This window comes from Calliphora vicina, chromosome 3, assembly GCF_958450345.1.
Source record: "Calliphora vicina chromosome 3, idCalVici1.1, whole genome shotgun sequence".
Taxonomy (NCBI): Eukaryota; Metazoa; Arthropoda; class Insecta; order Diptera; family Calliphoridae; genus Calliphora; species Calliphora vicina.
Genome location: NC_088782.1, coordinates 116671892 through 116698981, shown reverse-complemented (window position 1 = coordinate 116698981; position 27090 = coordinate 116671892). Strand labels below are relative to the sequence as shown.

The following is a 27090-nucleotide window of genomic DNA, read 5'->3' as shown; positions in this document are numbered from 1 at the left end:
ATACACAAAATTCATGTCACCAAATTTTCTTACGATCGGTCCATAATTAGTCATAGCTCCCATATAGACCCGCTTCCGAAAATCACTTTAACATGCATAAATCTCTCAAAAATATTAGTATACAAACAAAATTCAACATATTTAACTTGAATATAGACATAAATCAGACGTACTAATTTCATGGTGATCGGTCCATAATTGGCCATAGCTCCCATATAAGGCCCTCTTCCGAAAATCACTTTTAAGTGCATAAATCGCTTAAAAATGTTAGTATACACACAAAATTCAAGATAGCTAACTTTAATATAGACATAAATCACACTACATAAATACATGGTGATCGGTCCATAATTGGTCATAGCTCCCATGTTAGGCCCACCTTCGAAAATCACTCAAAAATATAAATTATTGAAATTTTAAAAGAAAAATGTTTTTGCTCTTTTACTTAGTGTAGGGTATTATATGGTCGGGCTTGACCGACCATACTTTCTTACTTGTTTTTAAATATCTTTAATTTTTTTAATTGAGTGAGCTTCGCTATTATGCAATTCTTCCATTATATTTTTAAGTTCATCGAAATATTTTCCATAGTAGTCAGCCGCATCAAACCAGATACCCCATCTAGTAATTACTGTTTGAGGTGGAAGAGGAATCTCTGAGTACTTTTCTCTAAAATTTGCCCGCACGAGATGGTGCCTTTAAAAACACTTTTTTTCCATTCGAAATTAATAAATCTATATCTTCAAATTGAGATCTAATTTCTTTGGCTACTCGATTTAAACCATGTGCTAATCCAAAACTTATTCATGTTAGTTAGACTATTTGGTGCTATAAAAATATATCCAAAAGAAAATTAAATATGCAATAAAATGGAAAAATATGCTAAGTTATGTATTTAAATGAAAAATATGCATTTATAACAAAATATGCAAAATTATGCAACAACAAAACGATGCCATTTTGTTGCAAATTCTTCGATTCGGAAAGATAAATTGTCAAAATTGATTTTGAGTTATTGACTACAAACATGCATATGCATAGAAATCCTTGCCTTGTAGATGAGTATTTTGCGTATACGTGATATTTAATTAAAAAAAAAAACTCATACGCTCCACAGTTCCTTGCAACATTTCTAGCTAAGTTTTACAAATCAGTGATTTTTGTAAACTTGTTTTTATTATATTTTTTTTTCCTGGAGAAATTATTTAGTACATCATTACTTAGATGTCCTTCTTAATCAGCAATTAATTTGATGTGTCTGTTTACGTTTTCTTTTACAGTCCTTTAGCTGCAATGTGTTGCAATGAAAGTATTGTGACAAATAAACCAGGTCACTGCTATAAATTTGTTAAACGAAAAATTAGAAAACAAACAGCAAGCAGCAACAATGTAAAGTATTAGAAAACCTTAAGGTATTTAAGAATTTATTACAGACATCTACTTAAATTACAGCTGTCATGGAAAAGAAGCTAACATTTTGTGCAAAATACTTGTGAGAGTTTAGATTTAATTACATAAACTTATTTAATTTTAACTATTTGTTGCATTGAGATGACCTTTTTTTCAGAATTTTGTGAGTTGTTTTGGAATTCAATATTCTTTTAACGTATAATCTTTATGGTCACACAAACTTTGTTTTTGAAATAAATTGCGGTCCCCATGAACTGAGCAACGTTGTGCTACGTTCAACTATATAATTTTTGTTTTTAAATTGAAAAACTAACCGAAAGAGAACTTTTTTTTCAAATTAAACTTATTTGAAACAAAAAAGCACACATGCACTTAAAAAAAAAGAGGAGAATTTTTTTCAAACAAAACTAAAATTAAAACCTATGACACCCAGAGCTAAAAGAATAAGAAATTAATGCTAAAAAGGCATAAGAAAGTCCTGGTATTTAAAAAGTATTTCAATTTCAGGCCCTCGTCAATCCTGCCCTCTCATTTTACCCTTCACCATGAGTGGTAAGTTTTTCATTCCATTTGTAATATCTGCATTTTTCACTTGCATAAAGTAATCGATATAGCCATGTCCGTCTGTTGAAATTATCTTCCGAAAGTCCCAAAATAACTTTCATATATGACTGATATTTAAATTTATCCACCATGATCCCGTTTCAGTTGGTATTTAAATTCGATAAAATCGGCCCACAAATAGCTGAGATATACGCATAAAAAGGCGACTACCTTTGTGCTTAGTGGTTACGCTCTTTTGATTAAATATTTGCCATGTGTACCTTTTTAGCTGCTACCTTTAGGCTGCTTTTTGAGAAAGTCCCAAAATACAGACTTACTTATATTGATTCAACTGGCTAAATATACACCTAACTCTTTTGCTTTATTCAATTTATGTGAAGTGTAATGTATGAAACTTTCAAGCAAATACTATAAAGGCGAGGTATACGAGTATAAATAAAGTTTCTTTTCTCATCACTCTCTTTGTATGTTTTTTTTTCTTCTTTTCTATATAGAAAATAAAACTTGTTTCAAATTAATCAAAGTAATTAAAAATTCTTGCAAGGTTTTCCAATGAATTTAATTTTATTGAAGTGCTGCTTTTTTCTCCACATATATAAAACAAATACATACGTAAGTATATTAGGGTAGCCCTAATGTTTCCTTTGTGGGATTCTTGTTACTCCCAAATTCAGTTAATGTTCCGATTTTGCTGGAATTTTCTGCTTTTGGGTTTTAAGTGACGAACCATGGAAAGATCGACAAGCTACAAATCAGGGCCAGCCCAATATACTCGATATAAAATTAACGTTTATATAGAAAAAAACTATGATGCGCACAGTGTTTTTAAGATTCAAGTTCAGGTTATATTTCAGGTTCTAGTTCATGTTCTAGTTCAGGTCATATTTCCGGTTCTATTTCAGCTTATAGTTCAGGTTCTAGATCACGTTCTAGTTCAGGTCCTAGTTCAGGTTCTATTTCAGATTCTATTTTAGGTTCTAGTTCAGGCTCAAGTTCAGATTCTTTTTCAGGTTCTACCGTAGGTTCTATTTCAGGCTCTAGTTCAGATTCTAGTTCAGGTTCTAGTTCAGGTTCTAGTTCAGGTTCTATTTCAGATTCTATTTCAGGTTCTAGTTCAGGTTCAAGTTCAGTTTCTATTTCAGCTTCTAGTGTAAGTTCTACTGTAGGTGCTTGATCAGGTTCTAGTTCACGTTCACGTTCTAGTTCAGGTCCTAGTTCAGGTTCTATTTCAGATTCTATTTCAGGTTCTGGTTCAGATTCTATTTCAGGTTCTAGTTCAGGCTCAAGTTCAGTTTCTATTTCAGGTTCTAGTTCAGATTCTAGTTCAGGTTCTAGTTCAGGTTCTATTTCAGGTTCTAGTTCAGGTTCTGTTCTAGTTCTGTTCTAGTTCTGTTCTAGTTCTGTTCTAGTTCTGTTCTAGTTCTGTTCTAGTTCTGTTCTAGTTCAGTTCCAGTTCTGTTCTAGTTCTGTTCTAGTTCTGTTCTAGTTCTGTTCTAGTTCTGTTCTGTTCTAGTTCTGTTCTAGTTCTGTTCTAGTTCTGTTCTAGTTCTGTTCTAGTTCTGTTCTAGTTCTGTTCTGTTCTGTTCTGTTCTAGTTCTGTTCTAGTTCTGTTCTAGTTCTGTTCTAGTTCTGTTCTAGTTCTGTTCTAGTTCTGTTCTAGTTCTGTTCTAGTTCTGTTCTAGTTCTGTTCTAGTTCTGTTCTAGTTCTGTTCTAGTTCTGTTCTAGTTCTGTTCTAGTTCTGTTCTAGTTCTGTTCTAGTTCTGTTCTAGTTCTGTTCTAGTTCTGTTCTAGTTCTGTTCTAGTTCTGTTCTAGTTCTGTTCTAGTTCTGTTCTAGTTCTGTTCTAGTTCTGTTCTAGTTCTGTTCTAGTTCTGTTCTAGTTCTGTTCTAGTTCTGTTCTAGTTCTGTTCTAGTTCTGTTCTAGTTCTGTTCTAGTTCTGTTCTAGTTCTGTTCTAGTTCTGTTCTAGTTCTGTTCTAGTTCTGTTCTAGTTCTGTTCTAGTTCTGTTCTAGTTCTGTTCTAGTTCTGTTCTAGTTCTGTTCTAGTTCTGTTCTAGTTCTGTTCTAGTTCTGTTCTAGTTCTGTTCTAGTTCTGTTCTAGTTCTGTTCTAGTTCTGTTCTAGTTCTGTTCTAGTTCTGTTCTAGTTCTGTTCTAGTTCTGTTCTAGTTCTGTTCTAGTTCTGTTCTAGTTCTGTTCTAGTTCTGTTCTAGTTCTGTTCTAGTTCTGTTCTAGTTCTGTTCTAGTTCTAGTTCTGTTCTAGTTCTGTTCTAGTTCTGTTCTAGTTCTGTTCTAGTTCTGTTCTAGTTCTGTTCTGTTCTAGTTCTAGTTCTAGTTCTAGTTCTAGTTCTAGTTCTAGTTCTAGTTCTGTTCTAGTTCTGTTCTAGTTCTGTTCTAGTTCTGTTCTAGTTCTGTTCTAGTTCTGTTCTAGTTCTGTTCTAGTTCTGTTCTAGTTCTGTTCTAGTTCTGTTCTAGTTCTGTTCTAGTTCTGTTCTAGTTCTGTTCTAGTTCTGTTCTAGTTCTGTTCTAGTTCTGTTCTAGTTCTGTTCTAGTTCTGTTCTAGTTCTGTTCTAGTTCTGTTCTAGTTCTGTTCTAGTTCTGTTCTAGTTCTGTTCTAGTTCTGTTCTAGTTCTGTTCTAGTTCTGTTCTAGTTCTGTTCTAGTTCTGTTCTAGTTCTGTTCTAGTTCTGTTCTAGTTCTGTTCTAGTTCTGTTCTAGTTCTGTTCTAGTTCTGTTCTAGTTCTGTTCTAGTTCTGTTCTAGTTCTGTTCTAGTTCTGTTCTAGTTCTGTTCTAGTTCTGTTCTAGTTCTGTTCTAGTTCTGTTCTAGTTCTGTTCTAGTTCTGTTCTAGTTCTGTTCTAGTTCTGTTCTAGTTCTGTTCTAGTTCTGTTCTAGTTCTGTTCTAGTTCTGTTCTAGTTCTGTTCTAGTTCTGTTCTAGTTCTGTTCTAGTTCTGTTCTAGTTCTGTTCTAGTTCTGTTCTAGTTCTGTTCTAGTTCTGTTCTAGTTCTGTTCTAGTTCTGTTCTAGTTCTGTTCTAGTTCTGTTCTAGTTCTGTTCTAGTTCTGTTCTAGTTCTGTTCTAGTTCTGTTCTAGTTCTGTTCTAGTTCTGTTCTAGTTCTGTTCTAGTTCTGTTCTAGTTCTGTTCTAGTTCTGTTCTAGTTCTGTTCTAGTTCTGTTCTAGTTCTGTTCTAGTTCTGTTCTAGTTCTGTTCTAGTTCTGTTCTGTTCTAGTTCTGTTCTAGTTCTGTTCTAGTTCTGTTCTAGTTCTGTTCTAGTTCTGTTCTAGTTCTGTTCTAGTTCTGTTCTAGTTCTGTTCTAGTTCTGTTCTAGTTCTGTTCTGGTTCTGTTCTAGTTCTAGTTCTGTTCTAGTTCTGTTCTAGTTCTGTTCTAGTTCTGTTCTGTTCTGTTCTGTTCTAGTTCTGTTCTAGTTCTGTTCTAGTTCTGTTCTAGTTCTGTTCTAGTTCTGTTCTAGTTCTGTTCTAGTTCTGTTCTAGTTCTGTTCTAGTTCTGTTCTAGTTCTGTTCTAGTTCTGTTCTGTTCTGTTCTGTTCTGTTCTAGTTCTGTTCTAGTTCTGTTCTAGTTCTGTTCTAGTTCTGTTCTAGTTCTGTTCTAGTTCTGTTCTAGTTCTGTTCTAGTTCTGTTCTAGTTCTGTTCTAGTTCTGTTCTAGTTCTGTTCTAGTTCTGTTCTAGTTCTGTTCTAGTTCTGTTCTAGTTCTGTTCTAGTTCTGTTCTAGTTCTGTTCTAGTTCTGTTCTAGTTCTGTTCTAGTTCTGTTCTAGTTCTGTTCTAGTTCTGTTCTAGTTCTGTTCTAGTTCTGTTCTAGTTCTGTTCTAGTTCTGTTCTAGTTCTGTTCTAGTTCTGTTCTAGTTCTGTTCTAGTTCTGTTCTAGTTCTGTTCTAGTTCTGTTCTAGTTCTGTTCTAGTTCTGTTCTAGTTCTGTTCTAGTTCTGTTCTAGTTCTGTTCTAGTTCTGTTCTAGTTCTGTTCTAGTTCTGTTCTAGTTCTGTTCTAGTTCTGTTCTAGTTCTGTTCTAGTTCTGTTCTAGTTCTGTTCTAGTTCTGTTCTAGTTCTGTTCTAGTTCTGTTCTAGTTCTGTTCTAGTTCTGTTCTAGTTCTGTTCTAGTTCTGTTCTAGTTCTGTTCTAGTTCTGTTCTAGTTCTGTTCTAGTTCTGTTCTAGTTCTGTTCTAGTTCTGTTCTAGTTCTGTTCTAGTTCTGTTCTAGTTCTGTTCTAGTTCTGTTCTAGTTCTGTTCTAGTTCTGTTCTAGTTCTGTTCTAGTTCTGTTCTAGTTCTAGTTCTAGTTCTGTTCTAGTTCTGTTCTAGTTCTGTTCTAGTTCTGTTCTAGTTCTGTTCTAGTTCTGTTCTAGTTCTGTTCTAGTTCTGTTCTAGTTCTAGTTCTAGTTCTGTTCTAGTTCTGTTCTAGTTCTGTTCTAGTTCTGTTCTAGTTCTGTTCTAGTTCTGTTCTAGTTCTAGTTCTAGTTCTAGTTCTGTTCTAGTTCTGTTCTAGTTCTGTTCTAGTTCTGTTCTAGTTCTGTTCTAGTTCTGTTCTAGTTCTGTTCTAGTTCTGTTCTAGTTCTGTTCTAGTTCTGTTCTAGTTCTGTTCTAGTTCTGTTCTAGTTCTGTTCTAGTTCTGTTCTAGTTCTGTTCTAGTTCTGTTCTAGTTCTGTTCTAGTTCTGTTCTAGTTCTGTTCTAGTTCTGTTCTAGTTCTGTTCTAGTTCTGTTCTAGTTCTGTTCTAGTTCTGTTCTAGTTCTGTTCTAGTTCTGTTCTAGTTCTGTTCTAGTTCTGTTCTAGTTCTGTTCTAGTTCTGTTCTAGTTCTGTTCTAGTTCTGTTCTAGTTCTGTTCTAGTTCTGTTCTAGTTCTGTTCTAGTTCTGTTCTAGTTCTGTTCTAGTTCTGTTCTAGTTCTGTTCTAGTTCTGTTCTAGTTCTGTTCTAGTTCTGTTCTAGTTCTGTTCTAGTTCTGTTCTAGTTCTGTTCTAGTTCTGTTCTAGTTCTGTTCTAGTTCTGTTCTAGTTCTGTTCTAGTTCTGTTCTAGTTCTGTTCTAGTTCTGTTCTAGTTCTGTTCTAGTTCTGTTCTAGTTCTGTTCTAGTTCTGTTCTAGTTCTGTTCTAGTTCTGTTCTAGTTCTGTTCTAGTTCTGTTCTAGTTCTGTTCTAGTTCTGTTCTAGTTCTGTTCTAGTTCTGTTCTAGTTCTGTTCTAGTTCTGTTCTAGTTCTGTTCTAGTTCTGTTCTAGTTCTGTTCTAGTTCTGTTCTAGTTCTGTTCTAGTTCTGTTCTAGTTCTGTTCTAGTTCTGTTCTAGTTCTGTTCTAGTTCTGTTCTAGTTCTGTTCTAGTTCTGTTCTGTTCTAGTTCTAGTTCTAGTTCTAGTTCTAGTTCTAGTTCTAGTTCTAGTTCTAGTTCTAGTTCTAGTTCTGTTCTAGTTCTGTTCTAGTTCTGTTCTAGTTCTGTTCTAGTTCTGTTCTAGTTCTGTTCTAGTTCTGTTCTAGTTCTGTTCTAGTTCTGTTCTAGTTCTGTTCTAGTTCTGTTCTAGTTCTGTTCTAGTTCTGTTCTAGTTCTGTTCTAGTTCTGTTCTAGTTCTGTTCTAGTTCTGTTCTAGTTCTGTTCTAGTTCTGTTCTAGTTCTGTTCTAGTTCTGTTCTAGTTCTGTTCTAGTTCTGTTCTAGTTCTGTTCTAGTTCTGTTCTAGTTCTGTTCTAGTTCTGTTCTAGTTCTGTTCTAGTTCTGTTCTAGTTCTGTTCTAGTTCTGTTCTAGTTCTGTTCTAGTTCTGTTCTAGTTCTGTTCTAGTTCTGTTCTAGTTCTGTTCTAGTTCTGTTCTAGTTCTGTTCTAGTTCTGTTCTAGTTCTGTTCTAGTTCTGTTCTAGTTCTGTTCTAGTTCTGTTCTAGTTCTGTTCTAGTTCTGTTCTAGTTCTGTTCTAGTTCTGTTCTAGTTCTGTTCTAGTTCTGTTCTAGTTCTGTTCTAGTTCTGTTCTAGTTCTGTTCTAGTTCTGTTCTAGTTCTGTTCTAGTTCTGTTCTAGTTCTGTTCTAGTTCTGTTCTAGTTCTGTTCTAGTTCTGTTCTAGTTCTGTTCTAGTTCTGTTCTAGTTCTGTTCTAGTTCTGTTCTAGTTCTGTTCTAGTTCTGTTCTAGTTCTGTTCTAGTTCTGTTCTAGTTCTGTTCTAGTTCTTCTAGTTCTGTTCTAGTTTAGTTTTTTTTCCCAGGATACTTTTTATTTGTTAACCCTATAGCCAGCGTACTTTCTCATGGAAGCTTTTATGTAAAGAATAAAAATGCTCATGTGTTGATGAATATATGGAAGTTTTTGATTACATGTATTAGTGTAAATTCACTCGTTTGAGTGTGTTTGAATGTTTGGAGCCTGATTGTTTAAACAGTTGTAAAAGTTTTTGTATATATTTTTTCAGTTAAAATCATTTAATCTATTTGAAAATGTAACTCATGAAAATATCTGCCAATCTAGAATAGTTTTCAATTTTATGTGAGTTTGTTTTTGCTGCAGAATGAGTAACTCAGTATGCATCACAAAACGAACAAAGTTTTGAATAAACTAAAATCTCTAGATTTTTTTTGAAATATCTTCACTAATACACGTTTGTTTGTTTAAGCATACAATTGCTTACAGCAAACTATGGCTAAAGGGGACATCAAAACTTTCTAGTAAATAATTGAAGATATTTTAAAGCCAAATAAGTTTGCTTACTCTAAATATTGTGCCAGTTTGTTAAACTATTTAAATGGGATTTTATGATTTTTTTATTAAGATTGTGTTCGTTTTTCTAGTATTCTACTGTCTTGTTACATTTCATCACATTTAATGCTTAAAGTAGTGAAGAAAGCCTTAATTTAACCACAAGTTTTAGACAAAAAGAATCAAGAGAAAAGAAACCCTCTTGAAGTAGAGATAAATTTTTACCTCAATTTTCTATTACCATTTCAAATTGTTGATGCTGATGATGTTGGCTGGTTGTTTGGTTGCTGTTTTTATTGTTATTGTTTTGTATGAAGTATCAAAGTTTTTTGCTGCTGTGTGTTGTTTATTTGTTAGTAACAATTTTCACTTTAGATGAAGTTTTCTTCATTATTGTCTTGTTGTTAAAGTTTTCAGCAGGTTTTTCTTTTTACTGTTACAAACTGAACAGTGTCTAGTTAAAGTGTAAAAGGAAAAGAAATGTTGCCAAACAAAATATGAAAATAAACTAGTTGAAGATTTGGTCAACTAAAGTCAGGCTGTTTAGAAATGCTGCTAAATTTAGTTTGAATTTGTGAGAATTTCAAGGATTTCAATCAATTTAGTTTAGAAGTAACAAGAAACCTTAAATTGAAGTCATCAATTCTAGTGCATACTAAGAAATTTCCACTCCACTTTTGCTCTCCACTGTCCCTCAGCAAATAACTGCGTAAATCTGTATGTATGAGCCATCGTAAGCCTTTTTGTTAACACACATACAACAACAACAACAAAAAAAAATACGAAGAAAAATAAATAAACTTTTCTATAAATCTTTGTTAAGGCCAAGACAAATGAAATAAGCCAAAGTTAATGAATAAAATCTCGTTTAGTCAGTGAAATAGTGTGAAAAATATTAAACAACAGCTAGCAATGAATGAAAGGCAACCCATTTTCAAACAAACGCACTCACAAAAAAAACTAACTAAAGTGGAAACTTTCTTCTTTAGGCAGGTAATCATGGCTGAATATTAAAATACGCTGAAAATGTTTTTCACTTTTTTTTTATTGTCGGTTTCTTATTTATTGAAGTGTTGAAGAGAGTTTGGCTTACAACAAGCGTTATAACAGCTAGAGTACACAAATTTATATGGAAAAAGTTTTGAGGAAAAAATATATTTGAGATGAGTAAGATTAAAGCTATAAATTAAGGAATATTTTGTTAAAAGATTTCATAAACGTATCAAACAAAATAATAACATGACAATACTGTTTAACATACTTTCTGATGAACTCTATGTACTCAGGTTATGCTGCCAGTGTTAGCCAGCTTATTTAGGTTCATAAACTGCTGCCTTTGTGATATCCTGGAAGGACCACATATCCGGTCCCCCAATCCGGACTTTTCAATATCAGTTTGTGGTTGAAAACCAAACCAACAAGATGTACGTTTGAACTAATCCATCTTACTTGTCTACAATGTCCTTAGATCCGTCAGATCTTACAGAAATGATCTGCCCAATGTCACGTTCTTCATGTCTGCTAAAGCAGAGACAAGACAGAGGAAGTGTCCCAATAAAAAGAAGATTAAATTTCCTAGCATGCTACTAAAACCTGTAACCTGTAACTCTGATGAGTCTCTCATGGGATCTAGGCATCAAAATATGAGTAGTTCTTTTGGCTCGGAATGAATATGTTCCCATTCCAAAAAGGGCACACATCCATGTAGTATCATATCTCCACTCCTGTGGAATTTAGCTCTAGACTGTCTGCTCTTAAACTTGGATTCCTTGAACTATGAAACTATTGGCGAAAGATATAGAGGTTGCAGTTCAAAGATTTACTTGAACACGATATCACAGAGACTGGAGGTGTTTTTTAGAACGATAAGTGGTTGGAGCATCGCCACCAGGGTATTCCTGACAATTTGCTATCCTGGAAATCAAACACTCTGCCAAAGATATTAAAGGGTATGGAGGCTATGCATGTCTGCAGGAAAGTCATGATATAAGGAATCAGATACAGTCATATGAACTGGCTATTCATTGAGGCTACTAGACCAATATTAGTCCATGGGTTCTTTGTTTGCATGAATATACTAAAGTGGGTATGAAACTGCATTGTCTTTGGGATAGTATTAAGTAGAATGTAAATGCTGATAATACCGTACGACACTTAATATTAGACACGAACCGGATGATATGAAAACTGCGTTTTCAGTTTTTCATTTCGTGATCCTGTTTCCTTTTAAAAGGACTTCAAATTTTCAGAGGAGTACATTTTTAAAAAAATGCTTTAAAATACTTCTGATCATCCTATTATATCAAATTTGGTATCAAATGATCAAGAAGAGTTGTAAAATATTTCGTATTATTTTTATTTTATCCTGCAAGGATCAAAAAATGTCAAAAATGTCCTTTCAAATTTTTATCCTTGAATATCCTTTTAGATTTCCAATAATTTTTTTTGAAAAAAATAGTGAGCTAAAGATCCAAATATTGAATACCACATGCCAAAATTTCATACTTCTATCTTAACTACTTAAGTGTTAAAAAATATTTTAAATTTGAATTATTTGATTTTTATACCCTTCACCTTCGTGAGAAGGGTATATATAAGTTTGTCATTCCGTTTGTAATTTCTACATTTTTCATTTCCGACCCTATAAAGTATATATATTCTGGATCCTTATAGATAGCGGAGTCGATTAAGCCATGTCCGTCTGTCTGTCTGTCTGTCTGTCTGTCTGTCTGTCTGTCTGTCTGTCTGTCTGTCTGTCTGTCTGTCTGTCTGTCTGTCTGTCTGTCTGTCTGTCTGTCTGTCTGTCTGTCTGTCTGTCTGTCTGTCTGTCTGTCTGTCTGTCTGTCTGTCTGTCTGTCTGTCTGTCTGTCTGTCTGTCTGTCTGTCTGTCTGTCTGTCTGTCTGTCTGTCTGTCTGTCTGTCTGTCTGTCTGTCTGTCTGTCTGTCTGTCTGTCTGTCTGTCTGTCTGTCTGTCTGTCTGTCTGTCTGTCTGTCTGTCTGTCTGTCTGTCTGTCTGTCTGTCTGTCTGTCTGTCTGTCTGTCTGTCTGTCTGTCTGTCTGTCTGTCTGTCTGTCTGTCTGTCTGTCTGTCTGTCTGTCTGTCTGTCTGTCTGTCTGTCTGTCTGTCTGTCTGTCTGTCTGTCTGTCTGTCTGTCTGTCTGTCTGTCTGTCTGTCTGTCTGTCTGTCTGTCTGTCTGTCTGTCTGTCTGTCTGTCTGTCTGTCTGTCTGTCTGTCTGTCTGTCTGTCTGTCTGTCTGTCTGTCTGTCTGTCTGTCTGTCTGTCTGTCTGTCTGTCTGTCTGTCTGTCTGTCTGTCTGTCTGTCTGTCTGTCTGTCTGTCTGTCTGTCTGTCTGTCTGTCTGTCTGTCTGTCTGTCTGTCTGTCTGTCTGTCTGTCTGTCTGTCTGTCTGTCTGTCTGTCTGTCTGTCTGTCTGTCTGTCTGTCTGTCTGTCTGTCTGTCTGTCTGTCTGTCTGTCTGTCTGTCTGTCTGTCTGTCTGTCTGTCTGTCTGTCTGTCTGTCTGTCTGTCTGTCTGTCTGTCTGTCTGTCTGTCTGTCTGTCTGTCTGTCTGTCTGTCTGTCTGTCTGTCTGTCTGTCTGTCTGTCTGTCTGTCTGTCTGTCTGTCTGTCTGTCTGTCTGTCTGTCTGTCTGTCTGTCTGTCTGTCTGTCTGTCTGTCTGTCTGTCTGTCTGTCTGTCTGTCTGTCTGTCTGTCTGTCTGTCTGTCTGTCTGTCTGTCTGTCTGTCTGTCTGTCTGTCTGTCTGTCTGTCTGTCTGTCTGTCTGTCTGTCTGTCTGTCTGTCTGTCTGTCTGTCTGTCTGTCCGTCTGTCTGTCTGTCTGTCTGTTGAAATCAGTTTTCTGAAGACCCCAGATATCTTCGGGATCCAAATCTTCAATAATTCTGTCAGACATGCTTTCGAGAATTTTGCTATTTAAAATCAGCAAAATCGGTCCACAAATGGCTGAGATATGAGGAAAAAACCAAGACAACCTCGATTTTTGACCTATTTTTTTACCTATATCTGGATTACTATGACATTAATATAGACAATATGGATATCTAATGATAGATATTTCAAAGACATTTGCAACGACGTATATAAGACCATAGAAAGTTTGACCTATAATGGGTCAAAATCGGGAAAAAAATTTTGAACCAGATTTTTTTTTTTAAAAAAAAAAAAATTAAAAAACAAAAAAAAAATTTTTAAAATTTAAAAAAAAAAAAATTTTTAAATTTAAAAAAAAAAAAAATTTTTTAAATTTAAAAAAAAAAATTTTAAATTTAAAAAAAAAAAAAATTAAAATAACAATCGAAAAATTTTTTTTTTCCAAAAAATTCAAAAAACAACTGGAAAAAAAATTAAATTTTGTTTACCTAAAAATATTTAAAATTTTGAAGTATAATTTGGTGAAGGGTATTTAAGATTCGGCACAGCCGAATATAGCACTCTTACTTGTTTATATTTTTTTTTTAATATTTCATTCGAAAAAAATATAACAAAATCCGTTGTGAAAAGCAACGAAGAAGACTTTTTAATAAACAAGTAAAATGGTATAGTTGGGCAAGGCCGACCTTATGATACCCTACACCAGGTATATGATTATAAAGAGTTTTCTTTTGATATGAAACTTATTTGTGTTGAATCTTATTTGAATACACACATTTTCGTTAGTGGGCCTTATATGGGAGCTATGACTAATTATGGACCAATCATCACAAAATTTGGTGGGATGAATTGCGAATATATGAAACATATTTGTGTTGAATTTTGTTTGGATACTGATATATTTCAGAGATTTATGTATATTAATGATATTTTGGAGAATGTTGCTTATATGGGAGCTATGGAATATTGTTGACCGATCGTCACGAAATTTGGTCGTGAGAGTTTGGCTTACATAAAACTTAATTGTGCTAAATTTGCTTTGAATATGTTTATAATTAAGATATTTATGAGAGCTTAACTATTTTCAAATAGGCCAATTGTATGGGGGCTGGGATAAATTATGAGCCGATTCTAAGCAAATTCAATAGCCTTTGCCCTTGGGGCAATATAAAGGTTTGTGCTAAATTTTGTAGAATTATCTTTAAACCTGCGACCTGTAGTTTGATTACAAGGTTTACATGGATGGACGGACAGACGGACGGACATCGTTTAGTCGACTCAGAAAGTGAGCAGTTTATTATACTTTAAAGTGGGTGTTGGGACAATATTATTGCATGTTGCAAACAACAGCCCTAACCCATTATACCTCCCCCACTGTGGTGGTGTAGTTTATAAACATGCACTTTTCTTAATAAAACTTCTTTGTATACCAATACATATTTTTTATATTTTAATTTGACCTTTATATAAAGGATGAAATTTTGACATTTAGTATAGAATATTTGGGTCTTTAACGCACTATTTTTTTAAAAGGAATTTATTGGCAACCTTAAAGGATATTAAAGGATAAACATTTTTGACATCCTTTGATCCTTACAGGATAAAATAAAGATAATACAAAATATTCTACAACTCTTCTTGTTCTTTTGACATACAATTTGTCATTGTTGGAATAGCAGGAGTATTTTTAAATATTTTTTGAAAAATATACTTCTTTGAAACTTTGAAGTCCTTAAAAAAGGACACATGATCACGAAATGAAAAACTGAAAACACAGTTTTTCTCTATTAAATTTATAGTTTCAGACGTATATTATCCGGTTCGAGTCTAACGAATTTTTTCTATATTTGTCGGACGGTGATATAAGACAATAAGAATTCTCTCAGTTATTAACACACAACATTTTTTTTTTCATTTAGTATAATGGCCCCCCCCTTCGATCGACAAATTAAAACTTTGACCCACTATAAAAAAAAGTCAGACCAGCTGGACTATAAGTTTATTCACAGATTGGTTCCTTTTCCAATTGGAAAGTGAGCACAGATCATCACCCGTTTTACACTTGAACCAAAAAAAATGTTTGTTGTGGCTAAAGCATAATTTCAAAGCTTATTAAAACTTTGACCCACTTTAAAAAAAGTCAGACCAGCTGGACTATAAGTTTATTCACAGATTGAGATTTTTGAGAATTTTTTCAGATTTTTCGGAAGAGGTTTAGAGGTCGCTCAAGTCAAGTTTTTTGCAAAAAATCGGGTTTGACGGCTTTTTTTAAGTTTTCTTCATAACTTTGTGAAGACTCACGATTATCACTACTTTTGAGGACACAGTTTAAAAGAAAAATGTCCATGATTTATTTTTGTGTGCAAACATTTTTAGTTTTTGCAATGAATTGGCTCATTAAGGTGCCCTACATTACAATTTTTCGAAATTTTTCCATAAATTTTGTAAATAAGGCTTTATAACTTTTAAAATTTTTATGAAAATTAAAAAAACTAACATTGCAGTTTGAAAGATCAATTAATTATTAATAATTTAGGGATATTGGTTCAATTTTACTACAATTGGGCTGCGAGCAGCAAGGATTAGTTCATTTTCTATTAAGGAAATGGTTTAAAATTCAAATACTTAAAATTTTTTTGAAAATTTTTAAGCTAAAACTAAATTTAAAATTTTGCTACACAACTCCACATCCTTTCTTACTCACACACTAATTCTAACAATTCCTGTGATCCCTTTTTTAAACCATCAAAAAATTATTCATTAATTCATTAAAACCTTGTTATTACCCTTCATATTTACTATGTGTGTTTTTTGTAGTTTATTTAGTTCAACGCGTAACTCCTAAACGCACAAAATTTAATTGAATTATGTAGCAAATGAAATGTACTTACGTTTGATATATATAAATTTTAGTTTCTAAATCTATGAAAGCGAAAAACTACTATATACTAGTATATACATGTTTTGAATATTATTTTCCATATGCAATCATTTGAGGAAAATTCCCATTATTAAATTAAACTTACTAACATCCATACATCCATACATATATTTTATATTTTGGCATTTTCATTTTAAATGAACATGTATGTATTATTATTATTATTGAATTCAGTGAATAAACGCGTTTTGGATTTGGATTTGGATTTGGATTTTATTTCAATGAACAATTTACGCTCAAAGTAAGCGAAATTATCTAATTAATGCAGCATGTTCAAAAAAGGATTGTGTGGGAAACATCAGCAGTGTTTAGTTGAATTAAATAATTGTGAAATTATTATATTAAATATGGTTGATTTAATTAATAACGTAGAAAAAAAATTAACTATAATTTGATGTACAAAGAATAAAATTGTGGATGTTTTCGCTATAAACACTATGATAGGGATCAGAAATCTTTTTATGTTGTGTAAAATTAACAAATGTGGAATGAAAAGTGAACAAAATCGAAAGAATAGCAGATGTTGTAGTTAGTCGACGATCATGGTTATACTGAGGCACGATTAAATGGTTCCACTTCCGAAACTAGTCAATATTTCTGATATCCAATCCGATTGATCCCACGATATGCCAGAAACCTAGAACGTATATATCCTAGGGCTGTCAGTGACAGTGAAGTTGTACTAAAGAATACGAACTTGTAATTACTGTTAGTTTTATGACCATTGAATCAACCGGAATCCAGTTTTGTGCCATCCATTGTAAAGCTGCATTCGTCAAAGTCATTCGCTGCACATCTGTTACACCGTCCGACAAATAGAGAAAAAATTCATTAGACACGAACCCGATGATATACGTCTGAAACTATAAATTTAATGGAGAGAAACTGTGTTTTCAGTTTTTCATTTCGTGATCCTGTGTCCTTTTTTAAGGACTTCAAAGTTTCAAAGAAGTACATTTTTCAAAAAATATTTAAAAAATACTCCTGCTATTCCAACAATGACAAATTGTATGTCAAAAGAACAAGAAGAGTTGTAAAATATTTTGTATTATCTTTATTTTATCCTGTAAGGATCAAAGGAAGTCAAAAATGTCTTTTAAATGTTTATTCTTTAATATCCTTTAAGATTGCCAATAAATTCCTTTTAAAAAAGCGTTAAAGACCAAAATATTCTATACTAAATGTCAAAATTTCATCCAAACAAAAATTTATTAGTATACAAAATAGTTTTATTAAGAAAAGTGCATGTTTATAAACTACAACACCACAGTGGGGGAGGTATAATGGGTTAGGGCTGTTGTTTACAATATGCAATAATATTGTCCCAACACCCACCTTAAAGTATAATAATCTGCTCAGGATCACTTTCTGAGTCGACTAAGCGATGTCCGTCCGTCTGTCCGTCCATCCATAAACCTTGTAATCAAACTACAGGTCGCAGGTTTAAAGATAATGCTACAAAATTTGACACAAACCTTTATATTGCCCCAAGGGCAAAGGCTATTGAATTTGCTTAGAATCAGCCCATTATTTATCCTAGCCCCCATACAATTGGCCTATTTGAAAATAGTTAAGCTCTCATAAATATCTTAATTATAAACATCTTCAAACCAAATTTAACACAATTAAGTTTTATGTAAGCCGAACTCTCACGACCAAATTTTGTGACGATCGGTCAACAATATTCCATAGCTCCCATATAAGCAACATTCTCGAAAATGTCATTAATATACATAAATCTCTGAAATATATCAGTATCCAAACAAAATTCAACACAAATATGTTTCATATATTCGCAATTCATCCCACCAAATTTTGTGACGATTGGTCCATAATTAGTCATAGCTCCCATATAAGGCCCACTACCGAAAATGTGTGTATTCAAATAAGATTCAACACAAATAAGTTTCATATCAAAAGAAAACTCTTTATAATCATATACCTGGTGTAGGGTATCATAAGGTCGGCCTTGCCCGACTATACCATTTTACTTGTTTATTAAAAAGTCTTCTTCGTTGCTTTTCACAACGGATTTTGTTATATTTTTTTCGAATGAAATATTAAAATAAAATATAAAAAATCAAATAATTCAAATTTAAAATATGTTTTAACACTTAATTAGTTAAGATAGAAGTATGAAATTTTGGCATATGGTATTCAATATTTGGATCCTTAACTTAATAGTTTTTTTAAAAAAAGTATTGGAAATCTAAAAGGATATTCAAGGATAAAAATTTGAAAGGACATTTTTTGATCCTTACAGAATAAAATAAAAATAATACGAAATATTTTACAACTCTTCTTGATCATTTGACACCAAACTTGACATGGTAGAATGATCAGAAGTATTTTAAAGCATTTTTTTTAAAAATGTACTCCTCTGAAAATTTGAAGTCCTTTTAAAAGGAAACAGGATCGCGAAATGAAAAACTGAAAACGCAGTTTTTCTCCATTTAATTTATTGTTTCAGACGTATATCATCCGGTTCGTATCTAAAATTGAGTGTCGTACAGTGTAGTATGAAATTTTATGGGGATCATTTTTTAGCTCCTCTCTTTAGGGGTTAATTTCATCCTTTTTTTTCGAGAAAATCGAAAAAACTCCTTTAAAAAAGGACATTTAAGGATTAAAATATTCTACGAAAATGTTTGACGGAGAATTTCAGTTGGGGTCACCAAAGATACCAAAGTTGTAAATAAAGTTATTTACTTAATTAGCTTAATTAGCAAAATTACACGCCAAAAATCCAATTATAACCCCACTGAAATGAAATTTAAAATATGGACAGTCCTTGAGAAGGTCTATAAAAATAGGTTTACATTTGTAGGTTATCGCTTTTAGTTCAAAAGATATTTAGGTTTAATTTTTGACACTTTTTTTCGAGATAATCAAAAAAAAATACTTTCAGAAGGGACATTTAAGGATTAAAATATTCTACGATACAATTTTGTCGTAAAATTTTAGTGGGGGTCACCAAAGATATCAAAGATAAAGATCTTTAGGCTTAATTAGCAAAATAACATGCCACCTTGGGTTTCACATTTTTTAGAAAAATCGATCCGACTGAAATGACATTTAAAATATAAATAGGCCTTGAGAAGTTCTTCCAAAAATATGCTTACATCTGTAGGTCATCTTTTTTAGTTCGAAAGATATTTTGGTTTAATTTTTGACCCTTTTTTTAGAGAAAATCAAAAAAATTCCTTTAAAAAAGGACATTTAAGGATTAAAATATTCTACGAAAATGTTTGACGGAAAATTTCAGTTGGGGTCACCAAAGATACCAAAGTTGTAGATAGAGATCTTTATTCGTAATTAGCAAAATTAAATGCCACCATGGGTTTCACATTTTTTAGAAAAATCGCCAAAAATCCAAATATGATCCGACTGAAATGAAATTTAAAATATAGATAGTACTTGAGAAGGTCTACTAAAATATGTATACATCTGTAGGTTACCTGTTTTAGTTCAAAAGATATTTAGGTTTAATTTTTTTTTTTTAAATTTTGTTCGATCTTTTTTTTCGTATTTTACATATACGGGCCTGCGAAGAGTAATTTTTTTTTAAATATTACTTATAATTTCGATAAAATTCTAAAGAAAATAAAATCAACCTGATAACAATTATCTTGTTCCTATAAAAAGTTACACGAATCCAAAGTTAAAGCTTATTTTTATATGTTTCAACATTTGATGCTTGTATTTTTGCTTTTATAGAAACAAATTTTCTTCGGGAATATATAACATTTTTAAATGATTTGAAAAGGGTACTTAATGTATAAATCTGTAATGTAAAATTTGGCTCACTTAAGCGAACTGTGTACCTTACAGCCCTATCCAAACTTGAGCAATTTTGAAACAAAATATTAGGTTTGAGAAAAAAAATTTAAAAACACAAAGCACTGATACTCAAAATCGCTTTACATTTATTAAGCCCTATATGTTGTTTTTACACATACAAACCCTTTTTACTATCATTTTGTAATTAAAGTCAAAGTGGTCACTTTTCAAAAAAAAATCGGTTTTTGGAACACATTTTTCCCGTTTTAGGAATTTCGGTATTTGAAAACAAAGAATTTCATCAATATTAATGCCATTGACTTAAGAACATTTCGGTCTATATTACTTTCAAATTTTATTGCGATATCTGTAACCTTTAAAATTTTACATTAATTGAAAGTTTATTTTTTTCTTGCTATAAAATCACCATATTATAATCTTTTTAGGTTTAAAGGAAAATGACGACCGAAAAAACATTAAATTATTTAATTTTACTAAAATATAAATCTTCAAGTCCTAAGGTTTCCCACAATATCAAAAACTTATATAAAAAGCTTATATTTACTCTTCAGAAGCTCCACAAACCTTGCTTAGTTTAAAAAATTTTAACGTTTTTTCATATCTTGCATCAAGCCGATCTAACGTAATCAAGATTGGGTAATGTTATGGGCCAGCATCATACTGATAATGATTTATTCATTCTTCTGTATTGAAGCACAATAAAGAAGTGTACACTTGATAATACTTTCTTAATAAAAATTCTTTGTTGTCGTTTCAAAAAATAGTTAAAAACAAGTAAGAGAGCTATATTCGGCTGTGCCGAATCTTATATACCCTTCACCAAATTAAACTTTAAAATAAATTTTTTTAAATATTTTTAGGTAAACAAAATTTAATTTTTTTATTGTTTTTTAAAATTTTTTTTTGAAAAAAATTGGGTCAAAAAATATTTTTCCCGATTTTGACCCATTGTAGGTCCAACTTACTATAGCCTTATCTACATCGTTGCAATGGACTTTGAAATATCTATCATTAGTTTCCAAAATCCATATTGTCTATATTAATGACTTAGTAATCCATATCGAGCCCTTAGCGCCAAATTATCGTAAGCGATATTTTTAAAATTTTTGTTTTATTGCAGAAATTAAAATTTTATGGACCGACTGATATTTTAGCGTTCTCAGAATATCAAAATTGTTCATAACATCAAAAATATAGGGGGTAAGATTTTATCGTAAGTCAATGTTTATATTTTACAGTAAACAAATTTTATCGTAAGCGACACACAGTGGTATAGAAAAAAAAGAGGGAAATAAACCTGTAACTTCTAAATGGTTAGAAATTTCACACGCACAAAGAAGAAGTGTTGTCGAGTTTAAGTTTTGAACGTGGACCTCATGGGCCCACCAGGGGCGCGACCAAAGGCCCTCAAAGTAGGACACCTCGGGTATGTTACATATTTAAAACGATATTATTTCTTGGTTTGAGTTCCGATTTCAAAAACATTATACATGTAGAATCTTCTCATCGAGCACTACAAAAAATGTCCTTGTCGCTATCAATTATCTATTATAGCTTAGGATATATTCGCATTTGAAAATTAAATTTTCAACATTTTTACCCACCCTACTCCAGTTTTTTTGATAACAGCGTACCCAAATATTTCCATTATTGGACTAACATCCAGTGTTGCCAGGAGCTGGCGAAAAAAGAAGCTATATTGGCTTCAAAAAAAGGCCAGAAAAAGCTAAACCGCTTTAGAAAAAAAATCCAAAAAAAAGCTAAAATATTATAAATTAAGAATTTTGGTTTATATTTATTTTTAAATAAAAAATTAGAAAATATGTTCATAAAATTCATCAGCTTTACTTAAAGGAAGTACTAAAAAGTTAAATACTAGATTAACCATGTCAGAAAATGGACATTGTTGGTTCTATATTTGTCCATTTGTAGTTTAATATATTCTGCCCCTGAGCCTTAAGCTTCGTAATTTTATTAGCACTTTAATTTTTCACTATCAATATGACATAATATATTTTTTTTGGTTTTACTTCTTTATTATCAACGGGGAAAAAATTGATTTTGCGTAGAGTTTTCATATGGTAATCTTTGTCGCAATTGCTCAATTAGTTTAATTTGTCGTATTATTTTTGTCATAATCTTCACTAATTAAAACGTTCTTTATTTTATCTCTCATTCAACAAACTAGTGTGAAAAATGTGTCAAAAACATTAAACAATTTTCAATTGGCGACGATAATGGATCAAATTCCTTGAATTTTAAATCAGAAAACAGCAAATGATTTATTTACTTTTTGTACTTTGTGCAATACTGGTTTTAAAAAAAGATGCTACGCCAAATTATAATCAGTGTATTAATTACTTAAAAGTTTGGCTTTTTAGAATTGCTGGTTTGACGAAATTAAAACAAAATGGGTTTTAACTCGAAGCATAGATCCACAAGACGTTTAACGGCTATTGATCGCCATCGAGTATCACAAGCCTTCAAGAGTTTGTGGGGCTCTTGTCCATTATATAATGATGAATATAATGTGTAATAACAATTTTGTCTTGAAAGAGAATTTGCTAGACATTTAAGCTTTCAGATATAAAATACTCTATTTAATTTTGAACCACTTGATATTGGCAATTGTTATTTGTTCTTTTAATACTGCACAATTCTTGAGTATGTTGAAAAGCTAAATGAAAATCAGTAATGAATTAAAATGAAAATGGTTCACAAATATAAATTTAGCCTTTTTATTTACTCTTTAGTCTAGAAATTTTTAGCCTTTTTTAAATAAAAAAGCCACGAAGCTAAAACCAAAATTTCGAGGCTAAAGAGTAAATAAAAAGGCTAAATTTAGCCTCAAAAAGGCTAAACTGGCAACACTGCTAACAACACATGTATGTGTCAAATGGAAAAAGAATTGTTTAGATATAATGACTAAGTCCAAAGTTATATGCATTTGAATTTAAGAAATTTTTAAAAAGCGATTTTTCGCAAATTTTTTTGGAAAAAAGTACTTTTTTTCTTTTTAAGTTATCGCAAACAATTTTTAAGAGGATGTATAAGGAATTTCAACTTTCTGAAAGCTAAGTTTTCATAAAATATTTTAAAGGAAAACCAATTTCAAAATTGTTGTTACCGAGGGGACCAGGTCCTTTCAAAAAATACCCATTTTTTATGTAAAATAAAATTTTAGGGCAAAAATTCTCAAATCGCGTATCCGATATCAAAATATAGTAATAGATTATAGGTGGCTCAATATGTTTCTAATTATTTTGTAAAGAGTTCCGATATCTCCGACGCTGGTATGGATATTATAGCCAAAAAACTAAAAATTACCATTTTTGGAATTTTTCAACACTTTTTTAGGAATTGCGGGATTGCTGATAACAAATTTCAAATTTGGCTTTTATTTTTCCATTTGAAATAGAAAAATCTACATAACTGTGAAATTTCATTGAAAACTATTTATAAATAAAAATTTAATTTCAATTCGACAAATTTTTATCTATGCAAAAATTCAATAAAAAAACATTTTTTGTCATATTTTTCTATAAAGTATTCCATGAATTTTTAATTGTCAAAAGTTATCAATATTTTTAAAAAATAGACAAATAGCTTGAATGAAATTATATTATATCGCATCATAACATTTTTAATTCTATGTATAAATTTCAAAATAATCAAATAAAACCTTCTCCTGTAAAATTTGTGTTTTGTCGCTTACGATAATTTGGCGCTAAGGGCTCGATATATAGATCAAAAATTTTTCAAAAATCGATGTTGTCCCGGTTTTTTGTTCATATCTCCGTTATTTATGGACGAATTTTGTTGATTTTAAATAGCAAACTTCTCGAAAGTATGTCTGACAGAATTAATGAAGATTTGGATACCGAAGATATCTGGGGTCTTCAGAAAATTGATTTCAACTAACAGATGGACAGACAGACAGACGGAATATATATACTTTATGGGGTCGGAAATGAAAAATTTATTCAGCTTTACCGTAGTTACAACTTTTGTAAATATTGTTGGTGAAAAATGAGAAGTTCCTGGAAGTTATTCTAAAAAAATCGAAAAAAAATGTTTCTTCCTATATTTATTTAAAAAAAAAGTGCACGAAAAATCAATTTTTTGGGAAAAAATGTTAACAAAATTTATATGGCAGACTAGTAGCTATATTATTGCCATATATAGTTAAGTGGTATCACCAAGTCTGAATTAGCTGTTGGCCAAAAATTGATGACACCTTTTTTTGAGGGTCCACTGATTTGCAGAATATTTGGAGGCCCATAAAAAAAACTTGATCACCAAAATGGACAAACTGAATACAGGGTTTGACTACACTTTGGAAGTAGATTCGAACCTCTATCATGAACTTGTGTTTTTCGCACTGTTGAACTGTGTAATTATTTCAAAATAATTTCGAAATTCTGAAAAACTTTAAATTTAAATTTAGCAATGGCAAACATGTATTTCTTTCGTTTCGTCCCTAAGAAATTCTTTCAAATTTGTATGTATTCTTTAACATACTGCTAGCTCCGTTACAAATTCCAACTTGCCTCTAGCCCGCCTTAACAAAAAAAACCCCTACCAGCTCCTTTACTTTTGCCAAAAAAACAAACAACCAGCAAAACAACCATTAAAAAAGCATAATGGTAGCAAATTAAATGCAGACATTATGTTGCAACAAATCAAAAAAAAAAGAAAGAGCCGGCAACTAAATGCACATACTACATATTTATAATTTAACATACAACTTAGGAACTCTTGTTTATTCATAGAAAAACTCCATATAATTTACCTGTCTTAAGGAACCATACATGACTACTATATAAAACACACTCACTCTCCTGCAAACATTTAAAATAAGCAACAAAATAAATTAAAACAAAAGAAAAGTAAAGTAAAAAAAAAAAATATCCTTTAACAAGTGTAAAGTACAACTTTATACCCCTATATCTAAACCCGAACAACAATAAAAATGACAACAGCAACAACTACAACAATAAAACAGCAACCATTAAACAAGACTTAGTCTTAGATATGCAGTGCAACAACAGCAACAACAACAACAATAAAACAGCAAACTGTCATGTATACTGCGATAATAATTCAAATAAGATTTAGAGTCATACATGAAGAAACAAAATATATTTATAACCGCAAAACAACAACAAAAAAAAAATAAGGAGAAAAACAAAGAAACATATAAAACAAATGCTTAACAGCCGCAAAGTATGCAACAATTTATTTTTGTTTTATTTTAATGAATAACTTCATCATCATACACAAAACAAACACACTAACTCTTCAACCCAGCAGTTAAGCTAGTCGCCATTGTATTCCTTATAGACTGTCTGATCACTTGGCTCACTCACTTAGTTACTTTATACATCCCAGGTAATCTAGCCTTAAGACAATTGCCATTTAAGTGTATCTAAGTAATCTAGGGTGTAACCGCTTTAAACTCATCATCAGAAAAGATTGGTTTTGTCATTCCGCTTCAAAAAATTGGTCTTATAAGATTCTAAGACGATCTAGCCATGTCCGTCCGTCTGTCTGTCTATTTAAAACATGATAGGCCCCAAACAAATTGAAATTGTGCAATATCGGTGGATGGGTCCCCATAAGATTCTAAGACGGTCTAGCTATTTCCGTCCGTCTGTCTGTCCGTCCGTATGTCCGTTCGTCTGTCTGTCCGTCCGCCCGTCTGTCTGTTAAAAACATGATAGGAACCAAACGAAAGGAGCTAGCTGGCTGAAATTTTCCACAAATACTCTCTGTTGATAAGGTTTGTTTTGAATTGAAATTGTGCAATATCGGTGGATGGGTCTTATGGGTTCTCATCAGTTTCTAAGACGGTCTAGCTATTTCCGTCCGTCTGTCTGTCTCTTTAAAACATGATAGGGCCCAAACAAAAGCAGCTAGCTAGCTGACACAATTACTCTCTGCTGATATGGTTTGTTTGGTATTGAAAATGGGCAATATCGATTCATGCTTTCACCAAACGCCCATACAAATGCTCCCCCCGAAATGCCATAAATATGTTGATTATGCGGCAATCCTGATAGAATTTTGAACAAATTAGTACTTTACAAAAATACTGTAAAGTATGACGAAAATTGGACAACATTTGTCCCTAGTCCCCATACAAGGTCCCCCTCAGAAAATGACTTGAACATTAATAAGTGTCTTATAAAAACACTGTGCAGCAAATGAAGACTTTTGGAAAAACAAACGATCATGACAGTATAGGTTCGACTCCACCACTAAAGGGTAGTAAAACCTTATACTCAGTTTGTCCATTTTTGTGACCAATTTTTTTTATGGCCCCCAAAGACTGTGAAAATCAGTGGGCCCTCAAAAAAAGGTGTCATCAGTTTTTGGCCAACAACTAATTCAGACTTGATGATATGACTTAGCTTTATAAGGCAATAATATAGCTAAGAGTCCGCCAAACAAATTTTGTTAACAGTTTTTCCCAAAATAATAGCTTTTTCGTGGACTTTTTTGAAAAAATATAGAAAGAGAACAATTTTTTTTTCACTTATTTTAGAATAAATTTCAGGGTCTTCTAATTTTTCACTAACAATATTTAGCAAAGTTATAGCTACTGTAAAGCTGAACAACTCTCTTGAACATATCAATGCAATTTGAACATAAATAGGCACTCTAAATATCTCACAAAGATCACTTTCTACCTTAAAAATTACAGTTTTTATACCCTACACCACCTTAGTGGGGAGGGTATTATGCGTTTGTGCAGATGTTTGTATCGCCCAAAAATATTAGTCTAACACCCATCTTATAGTATACCGATCGACTTAGAATCACTTTCTGAGTCGATTAAACGATGTCCGTCTGTCCGTCTGGTTGGCTGGCTGTCCATGAAAACCTTGTGTGCAGATTACAGGTCGCAATTTTGAAGGTATTTCAATCAAATTTGGTACATATTATTTTTTCGGCCCAAGGACGAAGCCTATTAAAACTGGCTGAAATCGGCCCATTATTTCACCTAGCCCCCATACAAATGTCCTTCCGAAATTGGACTTTATCGGTCATAAATGTTTAATTTATAAATGTATCTCCACAAATTACGCTCCAAATAAGTTTTATATATACAAAACTCATGTCACAAAATTTTGTTACGATCGGTTCATAATTAATCATAGCTCCCATATAGACCCGCTTCCGAAAATCACTTTAACGTGCATAAATCGCTTAAAAATTTTGGTATACTCACAAAATTAAACATAGTAAACTTTCATATAGACATAAATTACACGACCTAATTTCATGGTGATCGGTCCATAATTGGTCATAGCCCCCATATAAAGCCCACTTCCGAAAATCACTCAAAAATATAAATTATTGAAAATTTAAAAGAAAAATGTTTTTGCTCTTTTACTTAGTGTAGGGTATTATATGGTCGGGCTTGACCGACCATACTTTCTTACTTGTTTTTACTATTTTTGGATGCTGAATCAAAGATTTTGTATTAAAAAAGTATGACTTAGTATACTCTTCTCTACTGTCCTGCAATAGCGAAGAATGGGCAAAATATTATCAGCATAATCCGAGCAGAACCCAATCTTGATCACGCAAGATCGGCTTGATACAAAATATGAAAAAACGTCGAAATTCTTGAAAGTAAGCAAGGTTTGTGGAACTATGGAAGAGTAAATATAAGCTTTTTATACAAGTTTTTCATATTGGTGGAAACCTTAGGACTTGAAGATTGATATTTTAGTAAAACAAAATAAGTTAAAGTTTTTTTCGGACGTCATTTACCTTAAAAACTAAAAGGATTGTAATATGGTGATTTT

The 27090-nt window shown here is 32.3% G+C and overlaps 1 protein-coding gene across 1 annotated transcript in view; it reads right to left on the bottom strand.

Annotated features, from left to right (window-relative positions):
* Nucleotides 1-2877: 2877 nt before the first annotated feature.
* Nucleotides 2878-27090, bottom strand: part of LOC135955701 (protein TsetseEP-like) — a 66585-nt gene continuing 42372 nt past the window's right edge. Inside the window, exon 2 of the mRNA XM_065506058.1 lies at nt 2878-3233. Coding sequence (XP_065362130.1) covers nt 2878-3233 — 356 coding nt within the window. The remainder of the gene's footprint in view (nt 3234-27090) is intronic.